The sequence below is a fragment of the Pempheris klunzingeri genome, chromosome 21 (genome assembly GCF_042242105.1).
Source record: "Pempheris klunzingeri isolate RE-2024b chromosome 21, fPemKlu1.hap1, whole genome shotgun sequence".
Taxonomy (NCBI): domain Eukaryota; kingdom Metazoa; phylum Chordata; class Actinopteri; order Acropomatiformes; family Pempheridae; genus Pempheris; species Pempheris klunzingeri.
The window spans coordinates 20,348,065-20,374,380 of NC_092032.1; the positions used below are offsets into that span (position 1 = coordinate 20,348,065).

Here is a 26,316-nt window from a genome sequence, read left to right on the forward strand (position 1 = left end):
GTCTGATCTTGTGGAGAGTCCAGACTGCAGACTGGAGACTCTGAGGTACTAAACACTGTTAGTAGTCAAGTCAGTTTCATTTATAGAGCCGAACATCACTAACTCTACATTTTCCCCAAACATGCTTCACAGTCTTTACAGCACACGACACCCTGTTTTTAGGAGCTTGATCTGGATCAGGAGAAACTGGCCCCAAACTAAAGTTAAACGGGGAAACAAATCAAAGAAACCTGAGGAAGAGCAGCAGACACAATAAAGAATGACATCACAACTCTGTGACTGACATGAGCTAATATGTGTGTGCAACACTGATGAAGGGAGTCTCTGCAAACACTGATGTAGGACTTCTTCTCTCATCAGATAGAGGAGGTGAGGTGGAGGCATCAGGAGTGGATCATCTGAGTCCTGATGATCCAGAGAGGTTGAAGCAGCAGCAGCAGCTTGTGTGTGGAGAGGCTCTGACTGGACCATGTTACTGGGAGGTGGAGGAGAGGAGAGCTTCATCCAGCGACGACTGACGGAGGACACCACGGACAAAACCAAGACTGGCTCTCGTAAATAGGATGTAAATAGGATGTATTGATGAAGTGTTGATTTGATGGAGGAGGAAGTGATAACGATGTGTAACACGATGGTCGGTATGACAGGAGTGTTGATCAGATAACAAAGGTGATGGAACATGTAACCGATCAATGAGAATGAATCAAAGTCACCAGGATGTAACCAAATATCACGTTTCATACTCAGTTTTAAATATGTCCTTTTACACTGTGTTTGTAAAACATGCCGTCAGAGGAAAGCAGAACCTAACGGAGTAAACTGAAGTGAATCCTTTGTTTTTAAAACATGTATTGAGGAAGAGTTGGAGCCTGATGGTGTCAGCAGGAGCTGCTGTGGGATCAATAAGAATAATAAGTGCTCAGTAATCATTCCCCCGGCAGGACAAAGTGATCCGGTCACATTCAGGCCAGAGGGACAAACTCCTCCTGGTGAAGTGTGGTGGATTCTAACTGGCTGGGTGCAGATGCTGGGGGGCAGGCAGATGAGATCCTTCTGCTGATGTTGGGCTAGAAAAGAAGGGACCTTTGCATCGTTTAGTCAGAACTGTCCAGGATTTGGTCTCGTTCAGGTCTTTGGGCTTTTTTGTCGACAATAAACCTGGACTGCTCTGAACTCTGAAGTGTGCCGCTGCCTTTTTGGAAGATCGACTCTTCAGAGAAAAACCTGGAAGGAGACGGCGGACACTTAGTCTCTGGCCTGAGTTGGGGGGGTTTCCCTCCCACAACAGCGGCTGCCAGAAGACCGTCAAACAACAGCAATAAGAGCCCCGGCACATTTTACAGCTCTAGAGGTACATTCACTTTCCAGCATCAACAAGAGATAGAAACTTTTTAAAACACGTGGATTCTTTAAAACAAGCGTGACAGAATACATGACGGTCAGAAACAATGAGGGAAATATTAATTAATACTAAAAGATTAACGGCGTCCTGTTTCCAAAATGTCACCTAGTTTTATATCCAGTTTTAGGGAAAGACACAGTTTGTTTGATGGCGTGTAAAAACTCTGAGGCGCTACAGTAACAATACAGACGGACGGACGGCCTGAACGCAGAGAACACAGTGAACACAGTGAACTCCTTCACAGGTGGTTTTACTGTGAGTTCATCAGGTGAGGAAGGTCGTCTGGTCTCATCCCAACCAGCTTATTTGCTCCATGAGACTGATGATTGTGAGGAAATGATACGCAGCTCAGAGTCACATCAAAGATCCAAGTGAAGTCTTTATTTCATGATCTATGTTCTGTCAAAAGCTTTCTGTCCATCCATCAACCAACACGACGCTCATGTGACTTTAAGGCCTCTAGTTCTTCACATGCAGCTTCAGAGCAGCAGCAGCATGTCAAATGTGTTTAGTCCTGAGAAACGACTCAGTGCAGCTAAACTGAGGAGTTTAGTCCATTTTCTGCTGAACAGGAGCCTTATAAAACACACAAGTGGAACTAAGTCAAAGTGTGAATCTGTGGGTTTGATTGGTCAAATTACACGTTGATGTTTTATCGTCGTTAAGTGTTTTATTATTTCATTTCATTCACAAATGTTACTGGAACTACAGTGAATGTTACATGATGCAGCAGTCTCCAACAAACTAAGTGAATTTAATCAATTTCTCTGGCCAACAATAAATAACATGAACTATATTGAATAAAATGGTTCTATTTGTATTATTTCCCATTATTGTTTTTAATGAATAATGAAAACAGAAGAACTCAGAAGTTCCACCAGGGGCCTGTAGTTGTAGTGAGGATAAGTGTTTGTTAAGTTCCTATGGTAGAGTTCATACTCATACACTGTGAACCAGGATTGGCCTGTGGACCCCCACAGGGAACAGGCAACGAAAGGTACCCATTATTCAAGGTCTGGATAATAAATTGACTGCTCAAACTGAGATCGGGGTCAAACCTCTCCCACAGACGAGGACCATCAGCCGGCTCCTCCAGCCAGGACTGTCTAGATACAATGTGATGATAACCAGGTAATTTACACTTTTCTGAATCCTCTATGATCCTGCTGAGGTCAAAAATGTGGTCTCTGTTCTGAGCCTTCTGAGTCTAGAAACTAGTGATCTGATATCGCGAACGAGTCGAGTCTTTGAACGGCTCTTTTAAGTGAACGATGAGAACCGATTCACAGTTGCGAGCCGTTCTTATATGCAAATCGCCCGCGCTGCCTTCATGTGTCACCTGTGTGCCCCACGAGTCTGAGTTGTCCACGCTGCCTTCACCTGAACGACTAATGACATCGAGTTTGAGTCGTCCACAGCACGCTCCATTCACGTGAACGCAGCTACAGATGCGCAGCATCAGGGGAGGAGATATTAGTGAGCGCCGCCCGACTGGACTGAAGACATTTACATTCAGGGAGCAGGAGATATTAACCACTGAAGAAAAGTTATTTGTTATTGTTTCCATTGTTCTGATGTGGATTCCAGTCGAGGAGCTGAGTTCCTGTTTGTAAAGTAGTTCAGGTGAACACACACCAGGTAGTTTAGAACAATTATGCATTCACTTTTGTATCATGTCCTAATTTCTATTCTAGTTTTATTTATATTATATTTATATATTTTTATATATATATATACTTATTTATTATTTTCATATTTTTTCTGTATTGTTAAAATGTTCATGTGTGGAAAATTTCACACTAAAGTTATTTTGCATGGAAGTTATCTGCAGCCTGCGTAGTTTTTATTGTGCCACAAAGTTTTTTAGGTGAGGGGAAAATTCAAAATAGTGATCTCACTGTCAAAGCATGTTGGTACGGCACCATCTTATAGAACGATTACACTGAAAACACAAGCCAAATGAAATTATAATCAATATTTCAGAATAGATATGTATAAATTTGAATTATTCTGAACCAAATCTTATTTTACAGCTGCTACCAGTGATTGTTTCCTTGATGAAAACAAGTTACCCCTGGTTGACTTCTAATAAATAAATAAGTAAATATAACAACGAGTCAGTCGTTTGAACGGCTCTTTGAAAGGAACGGCTCCTCAAGATCCGGCTCCCTTCAAAGAGCCATAAATCCCATCTCTAGAGCCTTCTGAGTCCAGAAACTGTCCCTCTAATGGCTGAAGTCATGAATTAGATTTAATCTTGTCTTTAGATAAAACTTTAAGTGAAACACCAGGTTTTTCTTGGTGGCTTCAAGTCATGACAGTCTGGTATTACTGTAGGAAAACAAATATGGAGAAGCAGTTGAACTCTAATACATCAAACAACATCATTTCTTAATACTTGCATTTTTATTGAACAAATAACAATAGAACAAATCAAAGCATGTAATTGAACCCAATGCCCATCTAACTCACGGTTCGCCCCAGAACACATCAACCCTACCCATCAGTCCTTGCGGCAAGGGCCTGCCGACGCCACAATATGTGCTGCCCTCTGGTGGCCGAAGTTGGAAAAGCAACTTTACTGTCCTCTGGTGGCTGAAGTTGGAATATCAATGTACTGTCCTCTGGTGGCGGAAGTTGGAATAGCAACCTTACTGCCCCTGGTGGCTGGAGTTGGAATAACAATGTACTGCCCTCTGGTGGCTGTATCTGTTTTCAGATAAATAAAGAATTTTAAAATAAAACACCAGGATTTCTTGGTGCCTTCAAGTCATGAGAGTCTGATAATCTGTACTTTACTAAATGATGGTACTGAAGCTTTGTTAACAGTTGAAACCAGTTGAGAAGATATACACTTTATTTATCAAGAATAAATCACATTCTCTCAATTATTTCATGGTAAGAGGTATGTAGCGGGTAGTGCCTCACATGGGGCACCACAATAATGTAGTAGATAAACCCTGGCCTCAGGGGTCTACTCAGGACAGGGCTCCTCCCAGCACAACACAGTCCTTAACTAAAGCAGAGCAGTGTAGTAAGGTACTAGAGGAGGGAGACCAGGAGTCCTCAGCAGATGAGAAAAACCTGGAGTTAATAGAAGAAAATGCAGCATTAAAACAGCACAGGAACGAGAGTGAAAAGCCTCAGATGAACGATTTAGAAAGACAGTCCAGGACCTGGACAGATCTGACCACTTCCTTGAGCAGGCAGCCGAAGAAATAAAAGCTTTGAAAGCCCACGACCAGCTGACGAACCACCTCGGGACCCCACAGGACGGCTAATGCCTCAGAAACTCATCACAGCTCTCAAGTAGGACAATTTAAGTTCCAACTGCTTAAGCTGATCAAAAGGGTTGGTGATGAAGTAAATCTAAATTCTGTTTAATTCTTTAGGAAGTTATCAGTTAATACTTACTAATTCTCCGCTGCTCTAGAATAAAATCCCTGTAAGTTGAGCACTGTTTTCAGTTTCTCCTTTCACTGTTGCCAAATCCAAATAATTAGTCTATCTTGCTGGTGTTCATTCATGTCCTACACTGTAAAACATCACAGCCCCTTTTAGTTATGTCAATTTCCATTTTCTCTTTAACTCAAAGTGCTCTGATAAATTTTAGATTTTTGTAGGTTAAATATACATTTATTCATTTTCTTGACTAATTGAACATTTTGTCAAATTGACTGAACTTGCTTTATCAAGTTATCAGTTGAAAAAACAAAGGGGAGGATTCTGTTAATGATCCTGAGGCATCACCTTCATATTGTGGCATCGGCAGGGCAGTGCCGCAAGGACTTATGGGAAGGGTTAATGTGTTTTGGGGAGAACCATAAGTTAGGTGGGCATTGGGTTCAATAACATGCTGTGATTTGTTCTATTATGTGTGTTCAATAATAAATGATTTTCTGAAGCAATACTTGTTGTGATTGTGAAGAGGTCAGACACTTCTGCCATCTGTGAGCCTGATGGTTGCTGCAATATGATTCTGGTGCTGAACTTCTGAAATGCTGAAATGGAGAGGTGATTAAAAACCAGCTGGCATCTTAATTTCTCTGCATGCAAACCATTCTACATGTTTCTAATTCAGGAATACAGGAATGAGTTACTTGACATTGGAGAACTTGCTGGTCAAAATATTAAGGAAATTATACAGAAAGTCTTGGAGGAAAACAACTGTTAATTGTGATTAATAAATCAAGCAAACTTGCACTAATGAGTCAATATAACTTATACATCGAAGTTGAAACACAGTTAAAATATAAATCCTCTTAACTTGAAATGGCAAGTTATATAAATACTGAACTTGAAAGTGTGAGTTTGTTTGACTAGGTAAATGAGGTTTTCTTGCACTGATAATGTAGTAAGGTTAGTTGTTGTTTTAACTCTGAGTCCAAAGTTAAATCAATTTAGACAACTTAAAAAACAATGTTGAGACAACTAGAACATTGTAGTCATATTAACTACATGGACTTTAATTCACGAGTTGAAACAAAGGTTGTCTTCAAGTTGAGTTAATTTGTGTTTTCAAGGCAGCAGGTGAACTTTCATTTGCAAGTTGAAATAACATGAAATGTCTTACAGTGTAGTGTTTTTGTCTGGTTAATAATGTTGTCATATTATTTACTCTCTGCTTACATTTAGCTGTTAATAAATGTACATTTATCGCCACGTAGTTGTCTGAATATTTCTTCAGAGAGAGATTCCTGTTTTGGGAACTGTTATGTCTTGTGTTTGTTAATTTGTCTAAGTTCACTCGTGTCTAGTCTTGTCTCTCGCTTCCTGTTTTATTTTGAAAACTAATTCTGCTCTTGTTTCAGGCTGTCTACTTCCTGCCCTTGTGTGTTTCCCGCCTTTGTGATTGTCTGCCCTGCCCTGATTGTTTCCACCTGTTCCCCATCACCTCTTGTATAAATAGTCTGCTTCTCCCCTTGTCCAGATCGTCTTATGTTGAGCGTCAAGGTCCTTTGTAATCAAGTCTAGCTGTTGTATCCCACGTTTAAAAGTCTTGTAAGTATCTTGTATTTTGTTTGTATTAAAGAGTGATCACCTGTCTAAAAGTGTCTTGCATCGTGCGTTTGGGTTCCTCCTGATTCTGAGTTTGGATTTGAGACTGTTCATTGTTTAATTCTTAAGCTTCAATACCTGAAGCCATTTATGCTAATAAATTTATCTGATCAATAAAAAAGAGGTGGTGCCCCATTTAATTCGAGAGCTATTTAATTAAAGTGTGTAGTGAACCTGCTACATAGTGGTAGAAGGACTACCAGGGGCAGTTATTTGAGAGGCTCCACAGAGTCACCATGTCAGCAGGGTCCATGGAGGGAGGGGTTTACCCCCCTGCTAGATAATAACTCTGGGGCTTGCTGGAGACTGGATTCTGGGATGGAGCCTCCTAAATACAGCTTTCAGTGTGAGCACAGCTTCAAGCCGTGAGTGAGGTCCCACCAGGGGCCCCTGCTGGATGCCGACTGTGAAAAATAGTTTGAAAATATCTCCAAAATGTTTGTTGTTGCACTCATTCATTGATAAATATGTTCCTTCCATAAACATGTACTGTGGACATCCTGTCAGATCCTGCAGGCACTCATTTAAAACTTCAACACAACACCACGTCTACCTGGCAGCAATAACACACACTCATTCAGTTCAGACTGATTCAAGACATGTCATTAAATCAGATGGAAAACAACACACACACAGACAGACCACCGTGCCCACCAAGAGGGTGTGGTGTTTCTCAAACAACAAGCCTTTGCTGCAGGAGAAAAGGAGCGCTCTTAAATCTGGTGACAGAGAGGAACTGAGGAGGGTGCAGAGGGATCTTAAAAGAAAGATCAGGGAGTGCAAGGCCAACTACAGGAGGAAAATGGAGGATCACCTGCAGCGGAACAATGTGAGGGAGGTCTGGAGAGGTCTCAAAACTATGTCAGGGCAGGACAAAAGCAGTAGGAGGGACCCTGAACATGGAGACAGAGACTGGGCTAACAAGCTAAATCTGTTTTTCAACAGATTTGATACTGGCCCCCCCCTCAGCCTGAGCACAGACCAGCCTACCTCCAGCTCCCTTTGCCTGTTCACCCCACCAACAGTAGATCAGGTGAGAAGGCAACTAATGAATATCAGAGCCAGGAAGACCAGGGGCCCTGATGGCATCAGCTCCAGACTCCTCAGGGACTGTGCAGACCAGCTCTGTCGGGTGGTCTGCACTTTATTACTAACCAATCTTGGGCAACTGTGCAATAATCCACAATCATACATAATTCTTCTGTATATATTGTTTATTTAATTTTCTATTTCTTTAACTGTGTGCTTTGTCTATCCCCTTGAGCTGCAGTAACAGTGAACTTTCCCCACTGAGGGATCAATAAATGTTATCTTATCTTATCTTATCTTAGACATAAAGTCACCTGGTTTCTTGTAGGTAGAGAAGGGGGAGGAACCCTGAAAGTGAAAGTGTTCAGGTAGTTCAGACTCCATTTTGAGCCGACGGAGCAGAAGGAGGAGAAGTGAAGGCTGAGGCAGGGTGAGTGTTATTTTGTGTTATTGTATGAATCATTTCTCAGTTTTTCTCCTGAAGACTCAGAGTCAGTTTTTCTCCCTGTGGACTGGAGAGGAAAGAAATGTCAGAATGAGCTGAAGGTCATGATGGACTGAATAATACACATCAAACCTACTGTAACTCACCTACCCTAACTCCTGTTCTCACAGTCGGTGTTCCTGCTTTACCTCTCAGACTGACTCCTGTCCTGAAGATGAGTGTGTGTGTGGAGGAAGAGGAGGACAGAGCAGAGTCTGCAGTGTCCAGCTGTCTGTCTCTGAAGAGTGACTGGTCCAAAGATCTACCTCTATACTTCAGTAATGAACCTGGACCCTCAGACACAAAGTAAGAGACTGTTTTTTTACTGTAAACTGACCTGAAGGAAGCTAAAATATTCCTGATGCAGAGCTGTTTCAAACTAATTGCCCTCGCTGACGTTGTGAATGTGACTCATAATGCCCTTTAGCACCATGTGTGACAACAAGGTGCAGTATCAATCCTTATCAGTCCTTATCAGTCCTTATCAATCCACCTTTGGAGGTTTGCTGCTGCACAACTGTTCTGACCCCGTGTGCCTGAAATGATCTATTCTCACCATATTTGATTTGAATGAGGGCGTGTGCTCCCCACACAGAACACTCTTTTAATGGCTTTTCATCATAAGGTCGTGTAAATACGGCGCTGAGGCAGTTTGTGAAACACTGATACAGACTATTGTTTTATTCATTGAATAGCATGAAGTCTAGGTTAATATTCACGAGCAGAGCAGAATTTAGAGATTGAGCAAACAACAGGGCTGAAAGAGACGAGCCTCTAGTTAATGACTGAACTGTCTATTCTGTGTCATGAGCGCCCAAAGAGATGTGCTGTTCACCACAACGGTGTGGAAAGGTGAAACAATCCAGGTGGGAAATGAAGGGTACTTGGTAAGAAATAAGAGTGTGCTGCTCTGACGTCATTTCAACATGCAAAGGTGGGGCTTTAACTTTGAAAAGCTCCAAATTCATATAATAAAATGCTTGGTTTTTCAGTAAGTATGTATTCAGGGTTGTCCTGAACTCAAACAGCCCATATCAGTCACTGTCAGAGTTTTTTTCCTGCAGCCCACTATCAAAGAGTGAAGCAGTGTCCCTCACAGTGGACTCTTTCCTTTGATTCATAAGTGGGATGTAGTTGTGAACACATGAGCTTGTTTCTGCACTATTCATGCCGTCTTCCTCTGACAGCTGTATGAATCAAAACATGCTGGTGTTTGCAGAGTTCAGTCCAACAGGCAGAGAGCAGAGTCTGCAGTGTCCAGCTGTCTGTCTCTGAAGAGTGACCGGTCCAAAGGTGAACCTCTACACTTCAGTAATGAACCTGGACCCTCAGACACAAAGTAAGAGACTTTGTTTTTCACTGTAAACTGACAGACTGATAGAATTGATGCGTTGATGGTGAAGACAAAATGCTAAAAGATGTCTGTTTAAGATGCAGAACTATTAGTGCAGAAACTGTTTCAAGCTGAGATGAATCTGGTTTTATTTCTTTGGAAAAACACCTGAGAACCTCGATTTCAGAAGTTTGACTCCAAGAAAATATTCCCACATTGTCGCTCAGCGTTAGTGTCCCTGTGAAGATTTAGAACTATTCAAAATCAATGTTACTGTGAAATAGAGTTTGTAATGATAAACGACAGGCAGATCACTGAGAGGAAAAGAAAATTCATTTTCCATTTTCATTCCAGGCTGAAAGCTGAGTTCAAACTGTAAAGTAACACTTTGACTGTTGTCCTCGGCCGTCTGAGATTCTACGCAGTACTGACCAAATGCTTTTTATCCAACAACAGCCAACAAATGATTTTAGTTAAAGAAATGTGTCCACAGAAAGAGGAAGAGGAGCTGCGCTGTGTGTCAGGACGTCCTGAAGGATCCAGTCGGTAGCAGCTGTGGACACTGGTTCTGCAGACAGTGCATCACCTCATACTGGGACCAGTGTGCTTCATCAGGAGGCTCTTCCTGTCCCCAGTGTGCAGACAGATGCAGAGCAACACCTGGACTGCAGACAGTCAGTCAGAGCAGCTGTGAACAAAGTAAGACTGTCCATCTGTCACTGGTCTGGACTCACTAACATCTGTTGTGTCATACAGCCATGGGTGTGGCTGAAGATTAGATTACATGTGAACAAATCCATCCTGATTCATTGTAAAGACACAGACGACCCAAAAATGAAAATAGTGATTAGTTTCTGAGTTTGTTGAGCAGTAGCTTGGTCCCCCCTCATATCCTCCTCAGACCTGGAGGAAAAAAAGGTTTTGAATATAATTTACATCATTTAAGCAGTTGGGATGTAAAACATATCAAAAGACTTTTTCTCAAAGATGAAATTTTTAGTGAAATATTCCTTGTAGTGAACGTTGTCAGTCTTTTCCACAAAGAGAACATTACAAGCAGCAATCTATCAATGATAAAACAATACACTTTAACAGTAATCACATTTAAAATTATGAATTTTGGAAACAAACAAAACTAAATGTAAAAGCTGCTCTACTGCCCGGCTCTCTCCATCCTCATCAAATATAACAACATCCTGATGGAGAACAGAAATACTTCTTTATAAATGTCATCACTTAAACAACTCACTGCCTTAAAACAGGTTATTTTTCTGTTCCTGCCCTTTTGAAACAACAGAACCCCATGTGTGTATAATCACTAGAAAGCCAAGGAGGTCCTCTTTACAGTATAGTAGAACTCAGATAGACTACATTAATGATGCCTGACTCAGACAGAAGTGAACTGCCAGATCTGAAGATAGTACGGGAGTAGCACCCCAATCATCAGAGCACAGTGGATGGGCTGGGGGGGTCTGGTTTTATCCTGTTCTGGAAATAGTACGAGCGTGACCCATTGGCAGCACAATATGCAAGTACAAGGGACTTGAATCGGCCAACGGTCGCCAGTCCAGGTTGCAGAGGAGCTGTGCAGTGTGGGAGAACTTGGAAAGGTTGAAACCAGCCGGCTGCTGCATTCTGGATGAGCTTCAGAGGTCAGATGGATCGTGCAGGCTGAGCAGCCAGGAGCCAGTTGGAGTAATCCAGGCACAATGGTCCTGAACCAGAAGCTGCACCAGCTCCTGGGTGAAGAAAGGGCTCCGGGCTAAAACACTATGGTGGAGGACAAACAAAAGACATGTACATAGGCAGTGACTGACCATAACTACATGACTGAGCTTCAGTCATAAGATGAATCTGAGAGGTGAATGGCTGGTGATGGCAGAGGACAAAGTAGTTAGAGTGGATGCTGTGAGCAGGCTGGAGCTGCACAAGCGTTGGATGCAAGCAGGAGGGCAGAAAGGCAGCTGAAGGGTTATCCTGAGGCACAAGGGAACACAGTAACAGGCCAGGAACAGGTGAGCACAGGTGTTCAGCAGGGAGAGTGAGCAAAGGAGCTACACAATACACAAACCCAGACAAGGAAGAGACACTGGAAACAAGGGAAAAACTCCAAAAGTGGACTTTATTCATTTTCTTATATTCATCATTTTTATGGGTCATGAAAACAACCAGCACATCGTCAAACTGTCTTTGCTTTGTTTCAATCTTTCTCTCTTTTTTAGTGAATGGTGGTCTGCAGGAGGTTCTAGATGAACATAAGATCAGCCTGAGGAGGAGATGTGAACGTGTGACTGAAGGAAGTGATGAAGCAGGAAGTGATGAAGCAGGAAGTGATGAAGCAGGAAGTGGAACCCTCCTCAACAGGATCTACACTGAGCTATTCATCACAGAGGGGCAGAGCGAAGAGGTTAATACCCAACATGAGGTGAGGCAGCTGGAGACGACTTCCAAGAAGAAGACCCTCCATGACGCTCCAATCAAGTGCCAGGACATCTTTAAAGCCTTACCTCACCAACAGACACCCATTAGAGTCGCTCTGACGAACGGCGTCGCCGGCGTCGGAAAAACCTTCTCGGTGCAGAAGTTCACTCTGGACTGGGCGGAGGGTTTGGAAAACCAAGATGTCAGTCTGGTGGTTCTGCTTTCGTTCAGGGAGCTGAACCTGATCAGAGACGAGCAGCTCAGTCTTCTCAGGCTGCTCCATGTTTTCCATCCAACGTTACAGAAGGTCACCGCAGAGAAGCTCGCCGTCTGTAAACTGTTGTTCATCTTTGACGGCCTGGATGAAAGCAGACTGTCACTGGATTTCAACAACAAGGAGGTCGTTTCTGACGTCACCCAGAAGTCGTCAGTCAACGTGCTGCTGACAAACCTCATCAAGGGGAATCTGCTTCCAGCGGCTCTTGTCTGGATCACTTCCCGACCTGCAGCAGCCCATCAGATCCCTCCTGCATGTGTTGACAGGGTAACAGAGGTACGAGGCTTCACTGACGCCCAGAAGGAGGAGTACTTCAGGAGGAGAGTCAGTGATGAAGAGCTGTCCAGCAGGATCATCTCACACGTCAAGGCCTCCAGGAGCCTCCACATCATGTGTCTGATCCCAGTCTTCTGCTGGATCACTGCCACAGTTCTGGAGCACATGTTGACTACAGACCAGAGAGGAGAGCTGCCCAAGACCCTGACTGACCTGTACTCACACTTCCTGCTGGTTCAGACAAAGAGGAAGAAGCAGAAGTACGAGGGGGGACATGAGACGAGTCCACAGGAGCTGATGGAGGCTGACGGGGACGTTCTCCTGAAGCTGGGGAGGCTGGCGTTTGAACAGCTGCAGAAAGGAAACATCATGTTCTACCAGGAAGACCTGGAGCAGGTCGGTCTGGACGCCACAGAGGCCTCGGTGTTCTCAGGAGTTTGTACCGAGATCTTCAAAAGAGAGAGTGTGATCTTCCAGAAAACGGTCTACTGCTTCGTTCACCTGAGCGTTCAGGAGTTTCTGGCTGCAGTCTACATGTTCCACTGTTGCACCAACAGGAACACAGAGGTGCTGAAGGACTTCCTGGGAGGTAGGGATCACTCATCCCTGGAAGATAAGTATCACTCATTCCTGGAAGATAAGTGTGACTCATTCCTGGAAGATTGGGATGATGAAGATGATGATGATGATGACATTGACCATTACTCATCCCTGGATGTCTTCCTGAGTGGAGCCATGATGAAATCCTTTAAAAGTGAAAATGGTCACCTGGACCTGTTTGTCCGCTTCCTTCATGGCCTCTCTGTGGAGTCCAACCAGAGACTCTTAGGAGGCCTGCTGGGTCGGACAGACAACAGTCCAGAAGTCATTCAGAGAGCCATCGACAACCTGAAGGAGATGAATACAGACGAAGTCTCTCCAGACAGAAGCATCAACATCTTCCACTGTCTGACGGAGATGAACGACCACTCAGTCCATCAGGAGATCCAAGAGTTCCTGAAGTCAGAGAAGAGATCAGACCACAGACTCTCACAGATCCACTGCTCAGCTCTGGCCTACATGCTGCAGATGTCAGAGGAGGTTCTGGAGGAGTTTGACCTGGAGAAGTACAACACATCAGAGGAGGGACGACGGAGGCTGATTCCAGCTGTCAGGAACTGCAGAAAAGTTCGGTAAGTTCTTAAAATAGTGATCTGTTTGTTCTTGAGTTGTTTCAAATATTTTGACAACAAAAGAAAACATTGACTCTTCAGTTGGTTTTGTTTTCTAGATGTCAAATAAATGATCACAGCCTTCTGCTTATTTCTAATAATTGTAATATTGTTGCTGTTCTTCTATCTACCTTCCTTTGGGTGATGGAGGCCTCATACAGCCCTGGTAAAACAAATGCTGCACTGCAGAGGTGTGATGTCAAAGCAAAGCTCCAATCAGGAAATGTTAAACTATTTCATCATCACATGCATGATATCAATATCAGGTGTCCTCTTTTATAATATGATGCTTTGTAATTTCTGTTTCATGACAGGCTGTCTGGCTGTTCTCTCTCAGAGAGTCACTATGAAATCGTGGCCTCAGCTCTGAAGTCCAGCCCCTCCCATCTGAGAGAGCTGGAGCTGAGTCTTAATCAGCTGAAAGAGTCTGGAGTGAAGCAGCTGTCTGCTGGACTAGAGAGTCCAAACTGTGGACTGGAGACTCTGCGGTCAGTTCATGAATTTATCATAGTAGTTCATCACTTTAAACACCTGAAGAAGTTTCTTCAGAAATGATCTCTTTGTTCCAAATAGCTGAACATTTGTGAGAAAAAGGTGATAAATGGAGTGTTTGACAGGACGGTTGTGCAGCTTCCACAGAGTCACTGTTTGGTCCTTCAGTCAGTGAAGATGTAAGAGGAGCTCATTTCCATACACCGGTATCTCAGTCCTGCCTCTGTCAGTGAAGGCCTGAGCCAAATATCTTCAACTAGATGTGAGGGATTTTAAATGTTCTTTAACAACAACATCACCTCAGGTAGAGCAGCCATTGTCTTAGATGCTGACAGCAACATGAGTCGTTGTAGCAGAAACTAGTCGATGTTCACCACTACACCTGATCAACAATTATATAGACTGTTGAATGACAGTCAGTCTACCAGGTGCTGTCCTGACCCAGTCCCTGCTACATCTTTAAGGACTGCTTTGAGTGCAAGCTTCACCCTGTCAGACTCATCATTAACATGTCTTTTTAAGGTGGATGTTTTCCAGCATCCATTACAATCACTGCTAGAAAAACCACCCCTAGACACTGATGTCCTAAATAACTAGAGGCCTGTATTAAACCTTTCATTTTCAAGTGAGATACAAGAAAAGGTTGTTTTTGAAAGCTTCAGTCAGGGTTCATCTACATTATGTATTGTTTGTTCAGCCTTGGCGCCTGGGGGGTCAGCTGTGCTCCTCTGGCCTCAGCTCTGAAGTCCAACCCCTCCCATCTGAGAGAGCTGCAGCTGAGGGGAGGCGACCTGCAGGATTCAGGAGTGAAGCTGCTGTGTGGTTTTCTGGAGAGTCCAGACTGCAGACTGGAGACTCTGAGGTACTAAACACCACGTTTCATATACAAGTCATATGCAAGTCATATACAAATATATGAGTCTGAGCACAAATTCAGAAAATATTAAAAGAAATGCATAATAAACACAAACAACAGCACAATGTAAATAGACACAGGCTTCATTCCTCATTGGCTGCATGAACCTTTGGGGAGAAAACTTCCAGAAGAAAACAATGTGCTCTTCTTCAGTGCTCTCATTCACTCACAGCATCAGCAGCTTCATGTGGTGATTGATATAGTGCGTCTACAAAAACTGACCTGACCCCAACAAGGTAAACAGAAAGGTTCCCTTTTCTACAATATTCACCATTGTGTGTTTCTGAATCCTTTAAACTTATTTATATAAAACAACAAAACATCTATTTATTAACTAAATCATTCCTGTTTTTAACTCAAAAGTAATTAAATGAACTTCAGTTACAAAGCTGACTTCAATGGCAGCTACACAATTCAAAGTGCTTCCAGGGACAGAAAGCACAATAGAAACAAGACATTAAACTGCAGGTAAAAGATGATAAAAGCACAAGAACATAAACAGTTCAAGCTGAAGAGAAGATGCATTAAAAGACCATAAAAGCTTGTTTCAGTCTGTTTTCTTCTTCAGTGGTTTAGTCCATTGTCTGCAGCAGAGAAATGTTGAGCTGCACATTTCAAACTGTAATAAAGATCAATGTGCACAGAAGGATTCACTCTGAACCTCTTAAACAGCTGATTTTCATCTCATGTTCCCGTCATGGTTTAAATAAGTGGTAATAAAAAAGACATGCATACAAAGAACAGATCAATAATCTCTGTTTCAACTATCAGACAATAACAAATATATTCAGGATTTTCTTTTTCCAACATGTTTCTGAAGCTTTATGATGCTTCTGGTGACTGAAGAGTTTAAACTGAAGAAGCTTTGATTTTATGACTCCACTGTTCCTAACAGAAATATTGGAGATGACTTTTGTTCTTTGGCATCTTTCAGAAGTTTGGGATCTGGAGTCGAATCTTAAATCAGTTTCTGAGGGTTTTTATTGTGTTTGGCTGCACAACATGAGTTTGTAGAGATGGAGCCACTGGTGGAGCTGCAGAGTTGAAGAGGTGACGTCACTGCGTCTTTACTGAAGAAGCAGCACGTTGTCATGAATATTAATGAGAGCTCAGTGTCACTGTTTGTATTTTACACTGTTTAACCTGCATCCTGTTGGGTTCAGCTGTTTGGAGATTTACTAAACGTCTCCGTTCTAAACCTTCTTCAGCTCTGAGCTGATTATTAAAAACTGAATGATTCAATGAACATCGTCTTCTAAAGTTACATCATTTATTCTTTATTCAGATTGAGGTACTGCAGTCTGTCAGAGGTCAGCTGTGCTCCTCTGGTCTCAGCTCTGAAGTCCAACCCCTCCCATCTGAGAGATCTGGAGCTGAGTGGAAACAAGCTGCAGGATTCAGGAGTGAAGCTGCTGTGTGGTTTTCTGGAGAGTCCAGACTGCAGACTGGAGACTCTGAGGTCAGTTCACTGACTCTCTGTCACTATTGTAGATCTGATGTGTTCAGTTAACAGCTGACCCTCATTTCTCTTCATATATAACTAAGATGCATGAAGTTGTTCATTTCCTTTCTGAGTTGAGTGAGCAGTCACAACAGGTTTGTGCTTCTTGAAGAAAGTGTAGGAAATGTTCTCTCTTAGTTTTAAAGGGAATGAATGTTTAGAATTGTTGGTAAATGGTCACATCTGAATCCAGAAGAACCTCTGAACTAATATCTGTTTTAAACTGATCAAGTTTACTCACTGAAGTAGAAACATTTCTTTGGTTTCTGTTGATTTCAGTGTGTTCACCAATAATGTCTGATCACTGACATTGATCTTCAGAACACACTCACTCATATATAGAGGGACTCTCAGAGATCAGAGCCTGTTTCTAAATGCAGCTGTTTAAAGGACCAATGTAGAACTGATCCTCTGATTCCAGACCTGACTGAGATCAGCAGCATGTTATTGATCATCAATAGGTGTCTGAATGTTGTGCTGACATTTGGATGATGTCTGTAGAAGGTGGACATGATGCTGATCCACAGTAACTATGAGAAAGTCTCTCTGCTCCTTTTAGGGAAAAGCTCATATTATGAATGAATGTTTGTCTCCATCATTTATTCTTTATTCAGATTGAAGGACTGCAGTCTGTCAGAGGTCAGCTGTGCTCCTCTGGTCTCAGCTCTGAAGTCCAACCCCTCCCATCTGAGAGATCTGGAGCTGAGTCACAACAAGCTGCAGGATTCAGGAGTGAAGCTGCTGTGTGGTTTTCTGGAGAGTCCAGACTGCAGACTGGAGACTCTGAGGTACTAAACACCACGTTTGACTTCTGTGCTCAGATTAATATGATGTGAAGGTTGTGGTGACGTTAAACTTGTGAAATTATTATTATTATTATTATTCTTGCTATTATTAAACTGGGGATACTGAACCACACTCAGTATGTTAATGCTAAAGTGTCTTTTCCTCTAAATCCATCCTGACATCTTTGGCATCTTTCAGAAGTTTGGGATCTGGAGTCGAATCTTAAATCAGTTTCTGAGGGTTTTTATTGTGTTTGGCTGCACAACATGAGTTTGTAGAGATGGAGCCACTGGTGGAGCTGCAGAGTTGAAGAGGTGACGTCACTGCGTCTTTACTGAAGAAGCAGCACGTTGTCATGAATATTAATGAGAGCTCAGTGTCACTGTTTGTATTTTACACTGTTTAACCTGCATCCTGTTGGGTTCAGCTGTTTGGAGATTTACTAAACGTCTCCGTTCTAAACCTTCTTCAGCTCTGAGCTGATTATTAAACGCTGAATGATTTCAGTGAACATCGTCTTCTAAAGTTACATCATTTATTCTTTATTCAGATTGAGGTGCTGCAGTCTGTCAGAGGTCAGCTGTGCTCCTCTGGTCTCAGCTCTGAAGTCCAACCCCTCCCATCTGAGAGATCTGGAGCTGAGTGGAAACAAGCTGCAGGATTCAGGAGTGAAGCTGCTGTGTGGTTTTCTGGAGAGTCCAGACTGCAGACTGGAGACTCTGAGGTCAGTTCACTGACTCTCTGTCACTATTGTAGATCTGATGTGTTCAGTTAACAACTGAACCTCATTTCTCTTCATATATAACTAACAACCTTAAAGATGTAAATATCCTCTTGTTCATATTTTCATGTTTCCTGGATTAAATTCAGTGTGCAGCCACAACAGATCTGTGTTTGTTGAAGAAAGTGTAGAAAATGTCCTCTGTTGGTGGTTAAAGTGAGTTCATGCTCAGAATTATTGGTAAATGGTCACATCTACATTCAGAAGATCCCCTGAATCATTATCTGGTTTTAAATGGATCACGTTTACCTCCTGAAGCAGAAATGTTCCTACTTCTGTTCCAATGTGCTGATCGACGTCTGATCAACCATATTGATCCTTCAGACCAGAAAAGTATTGATCTTCCAGACCTGACTGAGATCAGCAGCATGTTATTAATGGTTATTTGTCCGTAGAAGGTCGACATGATGCTGATCCACAGTAACACAATGAGAAAGTCTCTCTGCTCCTTTTAGGGAAAAGCTCATTGATGAGGACACAGTGATGCTGAGCTGCAGATTCAAACCCTCAACACTTCTGACTGCATTTTATATGGATTTTTAGCTCCATCATTTATTCTTTATTCAGATTGATGTGGTGCAGTCTGTCAGAGGTCAGCTGTGCTCCTCTGGCCTCAGCTCTGAAGTCCAACCCCTCCCATCTGAGAGAGCTGGAGCTGTTTGGAAACGAGCTGCAGGATTCAGGAGTGAAGCTGCTGTCTGATCTTGTGGAGAGTCCAGACTGCAGACTGGAGACTCTGAGGTACTAAACACTGTTAGTAGTCAAGTCAGTTTCATTTATAGAGCCGAACATCATTAACTCTACATTTTCCCCAAACATGCTTCACAGTCTTTACAGCACACGACACCCTGTTTTTAGGAGCTTGATCTGGATCAGGAGAAACTGGCCCCAAACTAAAGTTTAACAGGGAAACAAATCAAAGAAACCTGAGGAAGAGCAGCAGACACACAGTGGATGAGCTGTGTTCAGAACAGACCACTAGAAAGTCACAGTTCAGACAATCAGGACGACTAAATTCTAGATAGTAAACGTACCTGAAGAACATGGATCTGGGGGGAACTGGGGCGACATCAGATGGGACCAGAGTCACATGGCCTCCTCTTCACCAAGCAGAGCTGGAATGAGAGAGACTACATGAACAACCAGGAGGCAAAGCTGAGGCAGGAGAAAGGCAGACAGCTCAGACACTCACAGAATCTAGTCTGGGGGGTGTTAGAACTGAGCATGTGCAAACTGAGAACAACCAAAAGTGGCAAAAAGGCTTTTCATAGAGGTGAATAATGAAATCAGCAGTATTAAAAATCCAATCAGAGTCGCTGAAGACATCAGTGAGAGTCAGGTGGTTTCTAGAAGAGCCCATGGAGGAGCCTGTTTCTGGGACAAAGCTGTTTTCTACTGGATAGAGATCCTTTTACCACAACAGCCTCAAATGAGCTGAATGTTTGGAGAAAGTCTGGAGTTTAAACAGACAGAATGACCTGTAGATCAATGCGACACCCCCACCTCGTTAAGGGCCGAGCAACATGAGCATCGGTGTGGTGGAGGAAACATTTGCTTTCTGCTGAGTCCCAAATCCAGTAAAGCACTCACAGCCTGGCTAATCAGTAACAGAACCAGAGTTGATCAGAAAGGCTTTGATAGACGATGATGTGATGTTTCTGAACCCAAACATCAGGGTCTTGTTGTGGCCGCAGCTCTCAGTAATAGTCCAGTCTGTAGAGCTCCAGTTGATGTCTGACTGACGACTTCATCCTGATGTTACTAGTGCAGCACAGATGACCATGTTGCTAATGCTAGTGGAAGTGTGTTTGTGGTTTCTCCCTACGTGATGCTAGCACCCTCAGTCCCAAAGTGGCCCCCGGTAGACAGACGCAGCACGTGAGGCCGCACTAGCTGTGGGCTGAACAGGCTCAGGGTGAACTACCGAGGCAGCAGTAGAGGCTAGCCCCCAATGCTACTTGCTGTCCTGCACATGGGCTCTAATGTATTTAGCACGTCACCAAAGCCGTCGCTCTCAGTCTCCATTGTCGCCCACATAGTCACCAGGTGAGTGCTGACATCTGTCGTGCTTCCACTGTGCTTGTTCTCCGTTCTGCAGACCTTTCAGACGGCCACACTTTGGTCCACTTTTCTGTCCTTCATCTAAAATCCACATGTCCTCCAAACCTTACATCTTTAATTTGATGGCGCTCTGTAAATTGTGTCAGTGTTGTCGGATATGTTCTAGTTTTTACCTCCAAGCCAACGATCAGACACCCCTGCTGTGGCAGGTTGGTCTTCAGAGGAACATTGTCCTGAATAAATAAATCATTTCACTTTATTTGTTCTTTATTCAGATTGATGGACTGCAGTCTGTCAGAGGTCAGCTGTGCTCCTCTGGTCTCAGCTCTGAAGTCCAACCCCTCCCATCTGAGAGATCTGGAGCTGAGTGAGAACAAGCTGCAGGATTCAGGAGTGAAGCTGCTGTGTGGTTTTCTGGAGAGTCCAGACTGCAGACTGGAGACTCTGAGGTACTAAACACTGTTAGTAGTCAAGTCAGTTTCATTTATAGAGCCGAACATCATTAACTCTACATTTTCCCCAAACATGCTTCACAGTCTTTACAGCACACGACACCCTGTTTTTAGGAGCTTGATCTGGATCAGGAGAAACTGGCCCCAAACTAAAGTTTAACAGGGAAACAAATCAAAGAAACCTGAGGAAGAGCAGCAGACACACAGTGGATGAGCTGTGTTCAGAACAGACCACTAGAAAGTCACAGTTCAGACAATCAGGACGACTAAATTCTAGATAGTAAACGTACCTGAAGAACATGGATCTGGGGGGAACTGGGGCGACATCAGATGGGACCAGAGTCACATGGCCTCCTCTTCACCAAGCAGAGCTGGAATGAGAGAGACTACATGAACAACCAGGAGGCAAAGCTGAGGCAGGAGAAAGGCAGACAGCTCAGACACTCACAGAATCTAGTCTGGGGGGTGTTAGAACTGAGCATGTGCAAACTGAGAACAACCAAAAGTGGCAAAAAGGCTTTTCATAGAGGTGAATAATGAAATCAGCAGTATTAAAAATCCAATCAGAGTCGCTGAAGACATCAGTGAGAGTCAGGTGGTTTCTAGAAGAGCCCATGGAGGAGCCTGTTTCTGGGACAAAGCTGTTTTCTACTGGATAGAGATCCTTTTACCACAACAGCCTCAAATGAGCTGAATGTTTGGAGAAAGTCTGGAGTTTAAACAGACAGAATGACCTGTAGATCAATGCGACACCCCCACCTCGTTAAGGGCCGAGCAACATGAGCATCGGTGTGGTGGAGGAAACATTTGCTTTCTGCTGAGTCCCAAATCCAGTAAAGCACTCACAGCCTGGCTAATCAGTAACAGAACCAGAGTTGATCAGAAAGGCTTTGATAGACGATGATGTGATGTTTCTGAACCCAAACATCAGGGTCTTGTTGTGGCCGCAGCTCTCAGTAATAGTCCAGTCTGTAGAGCTCCAGTTGATGTCTGACTGACGACTTCATCCTGATGTTACTAGTGCAGCACAGATGACCATGTTGCTAATGCTAGTGGAAGTGTGTTTGTGGTTTCTCCCTACGTGATGCTAGCACCCTCAGTCCCAAAGTGGCCCCCGGTAGACAGACGCAGCACGTGAGGCCGCACTAGCTGTGGGCTGAACAGGCTCAGGGTGAACTACCGAGGCAGCAGTAGAGGCTAGCCCCCAATGCTACTTGCTGTCCTGCACATGGGCTCTAATGTATTTAGCACGTCACCAAAGCCGTCGCTCTCAGTCTCCATTGTCGCCCACATAGTCACCAGGTGAGTGCTGACATCTGTCGTGCTTCCACTGTGCTTGTTCTCCGTTCTGCAGACCTTTCAGACGGCCACACTTTGGTCCACTTTTCTGTCCTTCATCTAAAATCCACATGTCCTCCAAACCTTACATCTTTAATTTGATGGCGCTCTGTAAATTGTGTCAGTGTTGTCGGATATGTTCTAGTTTTTACCTCCAAGCCAACGATCAGACACCCCTGCTGTGGCAGGTTGGTCTTCAGAGGAACATTGTCCTGAATAAATAAATCATTTCACTTTATTTGTTCTTTATTCAGATTGATGGACTGCAGTCTGTCAGAGGTCAGCTGTGCTCCTCTGGTCTCAGCTCTGAAGTCCAACCCCTCCCATCTGAGAGATCTGGAGCTGAGTGAGAACAAGCTGCAGGATTCAGGAGTGAAGCTGCTGTGTGGTTTTCTGGAGAGTCCAGACTGCAGACTGGAGACTCTGAGGTCAGTTCACTGACTCTCTGTCACTATTGTAGATCTGATGTGTTCAGTTAACAACTGAACCTCATTTCTCTTCATATATAACTAAGATGCATGAAGTTGTTCATTTCCTTTCTGAGTTGAGTGAGCAGTCACAACAGGTTTGTGCTTCTTGAAGAAAGTGTAGGAAATGTTCTCTCTTAGTTTTAAAGGGAATGAATGTTTAGAATTGTTGGTAAATGGTCACATCTGAATCCAGAAGAACCTCTGAACTAATATCTGTTTTAAACTGATCAAGTTTACTCACTGAAGTAGAAACATTTCTTTGGTTTCTGTTGATTTCAGTGTGTTCACCAATAATGTCTGATCACTGACATTGATCTTCAGAACACACTCACTCATATATAGAGGGACTCTCAGAGATCAGAGCCTGTTTCTAAATGCAGCTGTTTAAAGGACCAATGTAGAACTGATCCTCTGATTCCAGACCTGACTGAGATCAGCAGCATGTTATTGATCATCAATAGGTGTCTGAATGTTGTGCTGACATTTGGATGATGTCTGTAGAAGGTGGACATGATGCTGATCCACAGTAACTATGAGAAAGTCTCTCTGCTCCTTTTAGGGAAAAGCTCATATTATGAATGAATGTTTGTCTCCATCATTTATTCTTTATTCAGATTGAAGGACTGCAGTCTGTCAGAGGTCAGCTGTGCTCCTCTGGTCTCAGCTCTGAAGTCCAACCCCTCCCATCTGAGAGATCTGGAGCTGAGTTACAACAAGCTGCAGGATTCAGGAGTGAAGCTGCTGTGTGGTTTTCTGGAGAGTCCAGACTGCAGACTGGAGACTCTGAGGTCAGTTCACTGACTCTCTGTCACTATTGTAGATCTGATGTGTTCAGTTAACAACTGAACCTCATTTCTCTTCATATATAACTAAGATGCATGAAGTTGTTCATTTCCTTTCTGAGTTGAGTGAGCAGTCACAACAGGTTTGTGCTTCTTGAAGAAAGTGTAGGAAATGTTCTCTCTTAGTTTTAAAGGGACTGAATGTTTAGAATCAGAGCCATTTTGGTGCCCTAGGTGAGATTATGGTTTGGCGCCACCACCCCTCCGCGCGCACACACCACCCCAGTCATTAATGGACAACAGTCGTATGACAGACCTTAAAGGTTTCATTGTTAGCACACAAACAAACACACACTAGAATAACATAAATAACAATAAAAAAATAATAATTAAATGAAATAACATAAATAAAACCAGAGTTCCTGTTTGCAAATATTTAGAAAGTCCTGACAGCTCCCACAATATGAACAATAAAAAGGTGCTACGTTCAAACAACACAAAACAGTGCAATATAATATAAAAACAGAATACTAAAGTTACACTGTGGGTTTAAGTCAAAGTCAGTCCCAGTGACAGCAAATCTGTTTTCAACAACATAAATGGAGATGGTGCTTTGGTCAGTGAACACTTGGTAACAACAGGCCTTATAGAAGCAGAGTGTGCCAACAAGACAACATAGAACTAGAATATACAGTACAAGTTAAACATGGAGCTGCAGCAGGCAGACAGGCAGACAGACAGACAGACAGACAGACAGACAGACAGACAGACAGACAGACAGACAGACAGACAGACAGACAGACAGACAGACTACTGATGTGTTCAACATAACATGAATCATTCTCTAGTAGTGGTTCTGCATTACTAAAATAAAAGCACTAGAATTATATAGTTCCACAGTAGCTGCAGTATCTGCAGTAGAACTATTAGGCAACTTTGCTTTATTTCAACTTAGCCGGCCTCCAGCTGTACAGATGAAAAGTCAAAGGGCATTTTTTAATGTTAGAAAAGACGACACCCCTACACTGGGACCTCTTCTCTTCTCTGCCTCCTCTTCTCTCCGCTCCCTGAAAGCCTCACCTGAGGGCTCGGGCCTTTTCATGATGACAAATATGACTTGTTGACTTCTGTCAAAAGGAACCGCTACCTGAGAAGAGCACCGATGACTCGTCCCACCCTCTCTCACAGTGCACGGTGCAGGACAGGACGGGAAGGGGGGGGGCACGAGGAACAGACAGACAGACCACGAGGAAAGGGTGCCAGTCGGGGAGGCAAATTATTACTGTTATTTATCTTATTTTATTTATTGTTTTAATTGTTTTGTTTTTGAGGGCTTGCAGCAGCGCCCCTCCAGCAGGTGGCGCTCTAGGCGCCCGCCTATATGGCCTATGCCATATAGGGCCATATAGGGCACACACACACACACACACACACACACACACACACTCACTCATATATAGAGGGACTCTCAGAGATCAGAGCCTGTTTCTATATGCAGCTGTTTAAAGGACCAATGTAGAACTGATCCTCTGATTCCAGACCTGACTGAGATCAGCAGCATGTTATTGATCATCAATAGGTGTCTGAATGTTGTGCTGACATTTGGATGATGTCTGTAGAAGGTGGACATGATGCTGATCCACAGTAACTATGAGAAAGTCTCTCTGCTCCTTTTAGGGAAAAGCTCATATTATGACTGAATGTTTGTCTCCATCATTTATTCTTTATTCAGATTGAAGGACTGCAGTCTGTCAGAGGTCAGCTGTGCTCCTCTGGTCTCAGCTCTGAAGTCCAACCCCTCCCATCTGAGAGATCTGGAGCTGAGTGACAACGAGCTGCAGGATTCAGGAGTGAAGCTGCTGTGTGGTTTTCTGGAGAGTCCAGACTGCAGACTGGAGACTCTGAGGTCAGTTCACTGACTCTCTGTCACTATTGTAGATCTGATGTGTTCAGTTAACAACTGAACCTCATTTCAATTCATATATAACTAAGATGCATGAAGTTGTTCATTTCCTTTCTGAGTTGAGTGAGCAGTCACAACAGGTTTGTGCTTCTTGAAGAAAGTGTAGGAAATGTTCTCTCTTAGTTTTAAAGGGAATGAATGTTTAGAATTGTTGGTAAATGGTCACATCTGAATCCAGAAGAACCTCTGAACTAATATCTGTTTTAAACTGATCAAGTTTACTCACTGAAGTAGAAACATTTCTTTGGTTCCTGTTGATTTCAGTGTGTTCACCAATAATGTCTGATCACTGACATTGATCTTCAGAACACACTCACTCATATATAGAGGGACTCTCAGAGATCAGAGCCTGTTTCTAAATGCAGCTGTTTAAAGGACCAATGTAGAACTGATCCTCTGATTCCAGACCTGACTGAGATCAGCAGCATGTTATTGATCATCAATAGGTGTCTGAATGTTGTGCTGACATTTGGATGATGTCTGTAGAAGGTGGACATGATGCTGATCCACAGTAACTATGAGAAAGTCTCTCTGCTCCTTTTAGGGAAAAGCTCATATTATGACTGAATGTTTGTCTCCATCATTTATTCTTTATTCAGATTGAGGTGCTGCAGTCTGTCAGAGGTCAGCTGTGCTCCTCTGGTCTCAGCTCTGAAGTCCAACCCCTCCCATCTGAGAGATCTGGAGCTGAGTTACAACAAGCTGCAGGATTCAGGAGTGAAGCTGCTGTGTGGTTTTCTGGAGAGTCCAGACTGCAGACTGAAGACTCTGAGGTACTAAACACCACGTTTGACTTCTGTGCTCAGATTAATATGATGTGAAGGTTGTGGTGACGTTAAACTTGTGAAATTATTATTATTATTATTATTCTTGCTATTATTAAACTGGGGATACTGAACCACACTCAGTATGTTAATGCTAAAGTGTCTTTTCCTCTAAATCCATCCTGACATCTTTGGCATCTTTCAGAAGTTTGGGATCTGGAGTCGAATCTTAAATCAGTTTCTGAGGGTTTTTATTGTGTTTGGCTGCACAACATGAGTTTGTAGAGATGGAGCCACTGGTGGAGCTGCAGAGTTGAAGAGGTGACGTCACTGCGTCTTTACTGAAGAAGCAGCACGTTGTCATGAATATTAATGAGAGCTCAGTGTCACTGTTTGTATTTTACACTGTTTAACCTGCATCCTGTTGGGTTCAGCTGTTTGGAGATTTACTAAACGTCTCCGTTCTAAACCTTCTTCAGCTCTGAGCTGATTATTAAACGCTGAATGATTCACTGAACA

At 43.2% G+C, this 26,316-nt stretch overlaps 1 protein-coding gene across 3 annotated transcripts in view; it reads left to right on the forward strand.

Moving 5' to 3' along the window:
• The window catches only part of LOC139221065 (NLR family CARD domain-containing protein 3-like), a 191,847-nt gene that overhangs the window by 43,844 nt on the left and 121,687 nt on the right, over nt 1-26,316 (forward strand). For 2 of the 3 annotated variants that reach the window (XM_070852971.1, XM_070852973.1), the window contains exons 5-6: nt 8,130-8,279; nt 9,193-9,312. In XM_070852971.1, the coding sequence (XP_070709072.1) occupies nt 8,130-8,279; nt 9,193-9,312 (270 nt within the window). Of the gene's footprint in view, nt 1-8,129; nt 8,280-9,192; nt 9,313-16,184; nt 16,359-17,014; nt 17,189-17,736; nt 17,911-18,534; nt 18,709-22,902; nt 23,077-24,802; nt 24,977-25,632; nt 25,807-26,316 lie in introns of all 3 variants that reach the window. The other variant, XM_070852974.1, reaches the window with a different exon arrangement.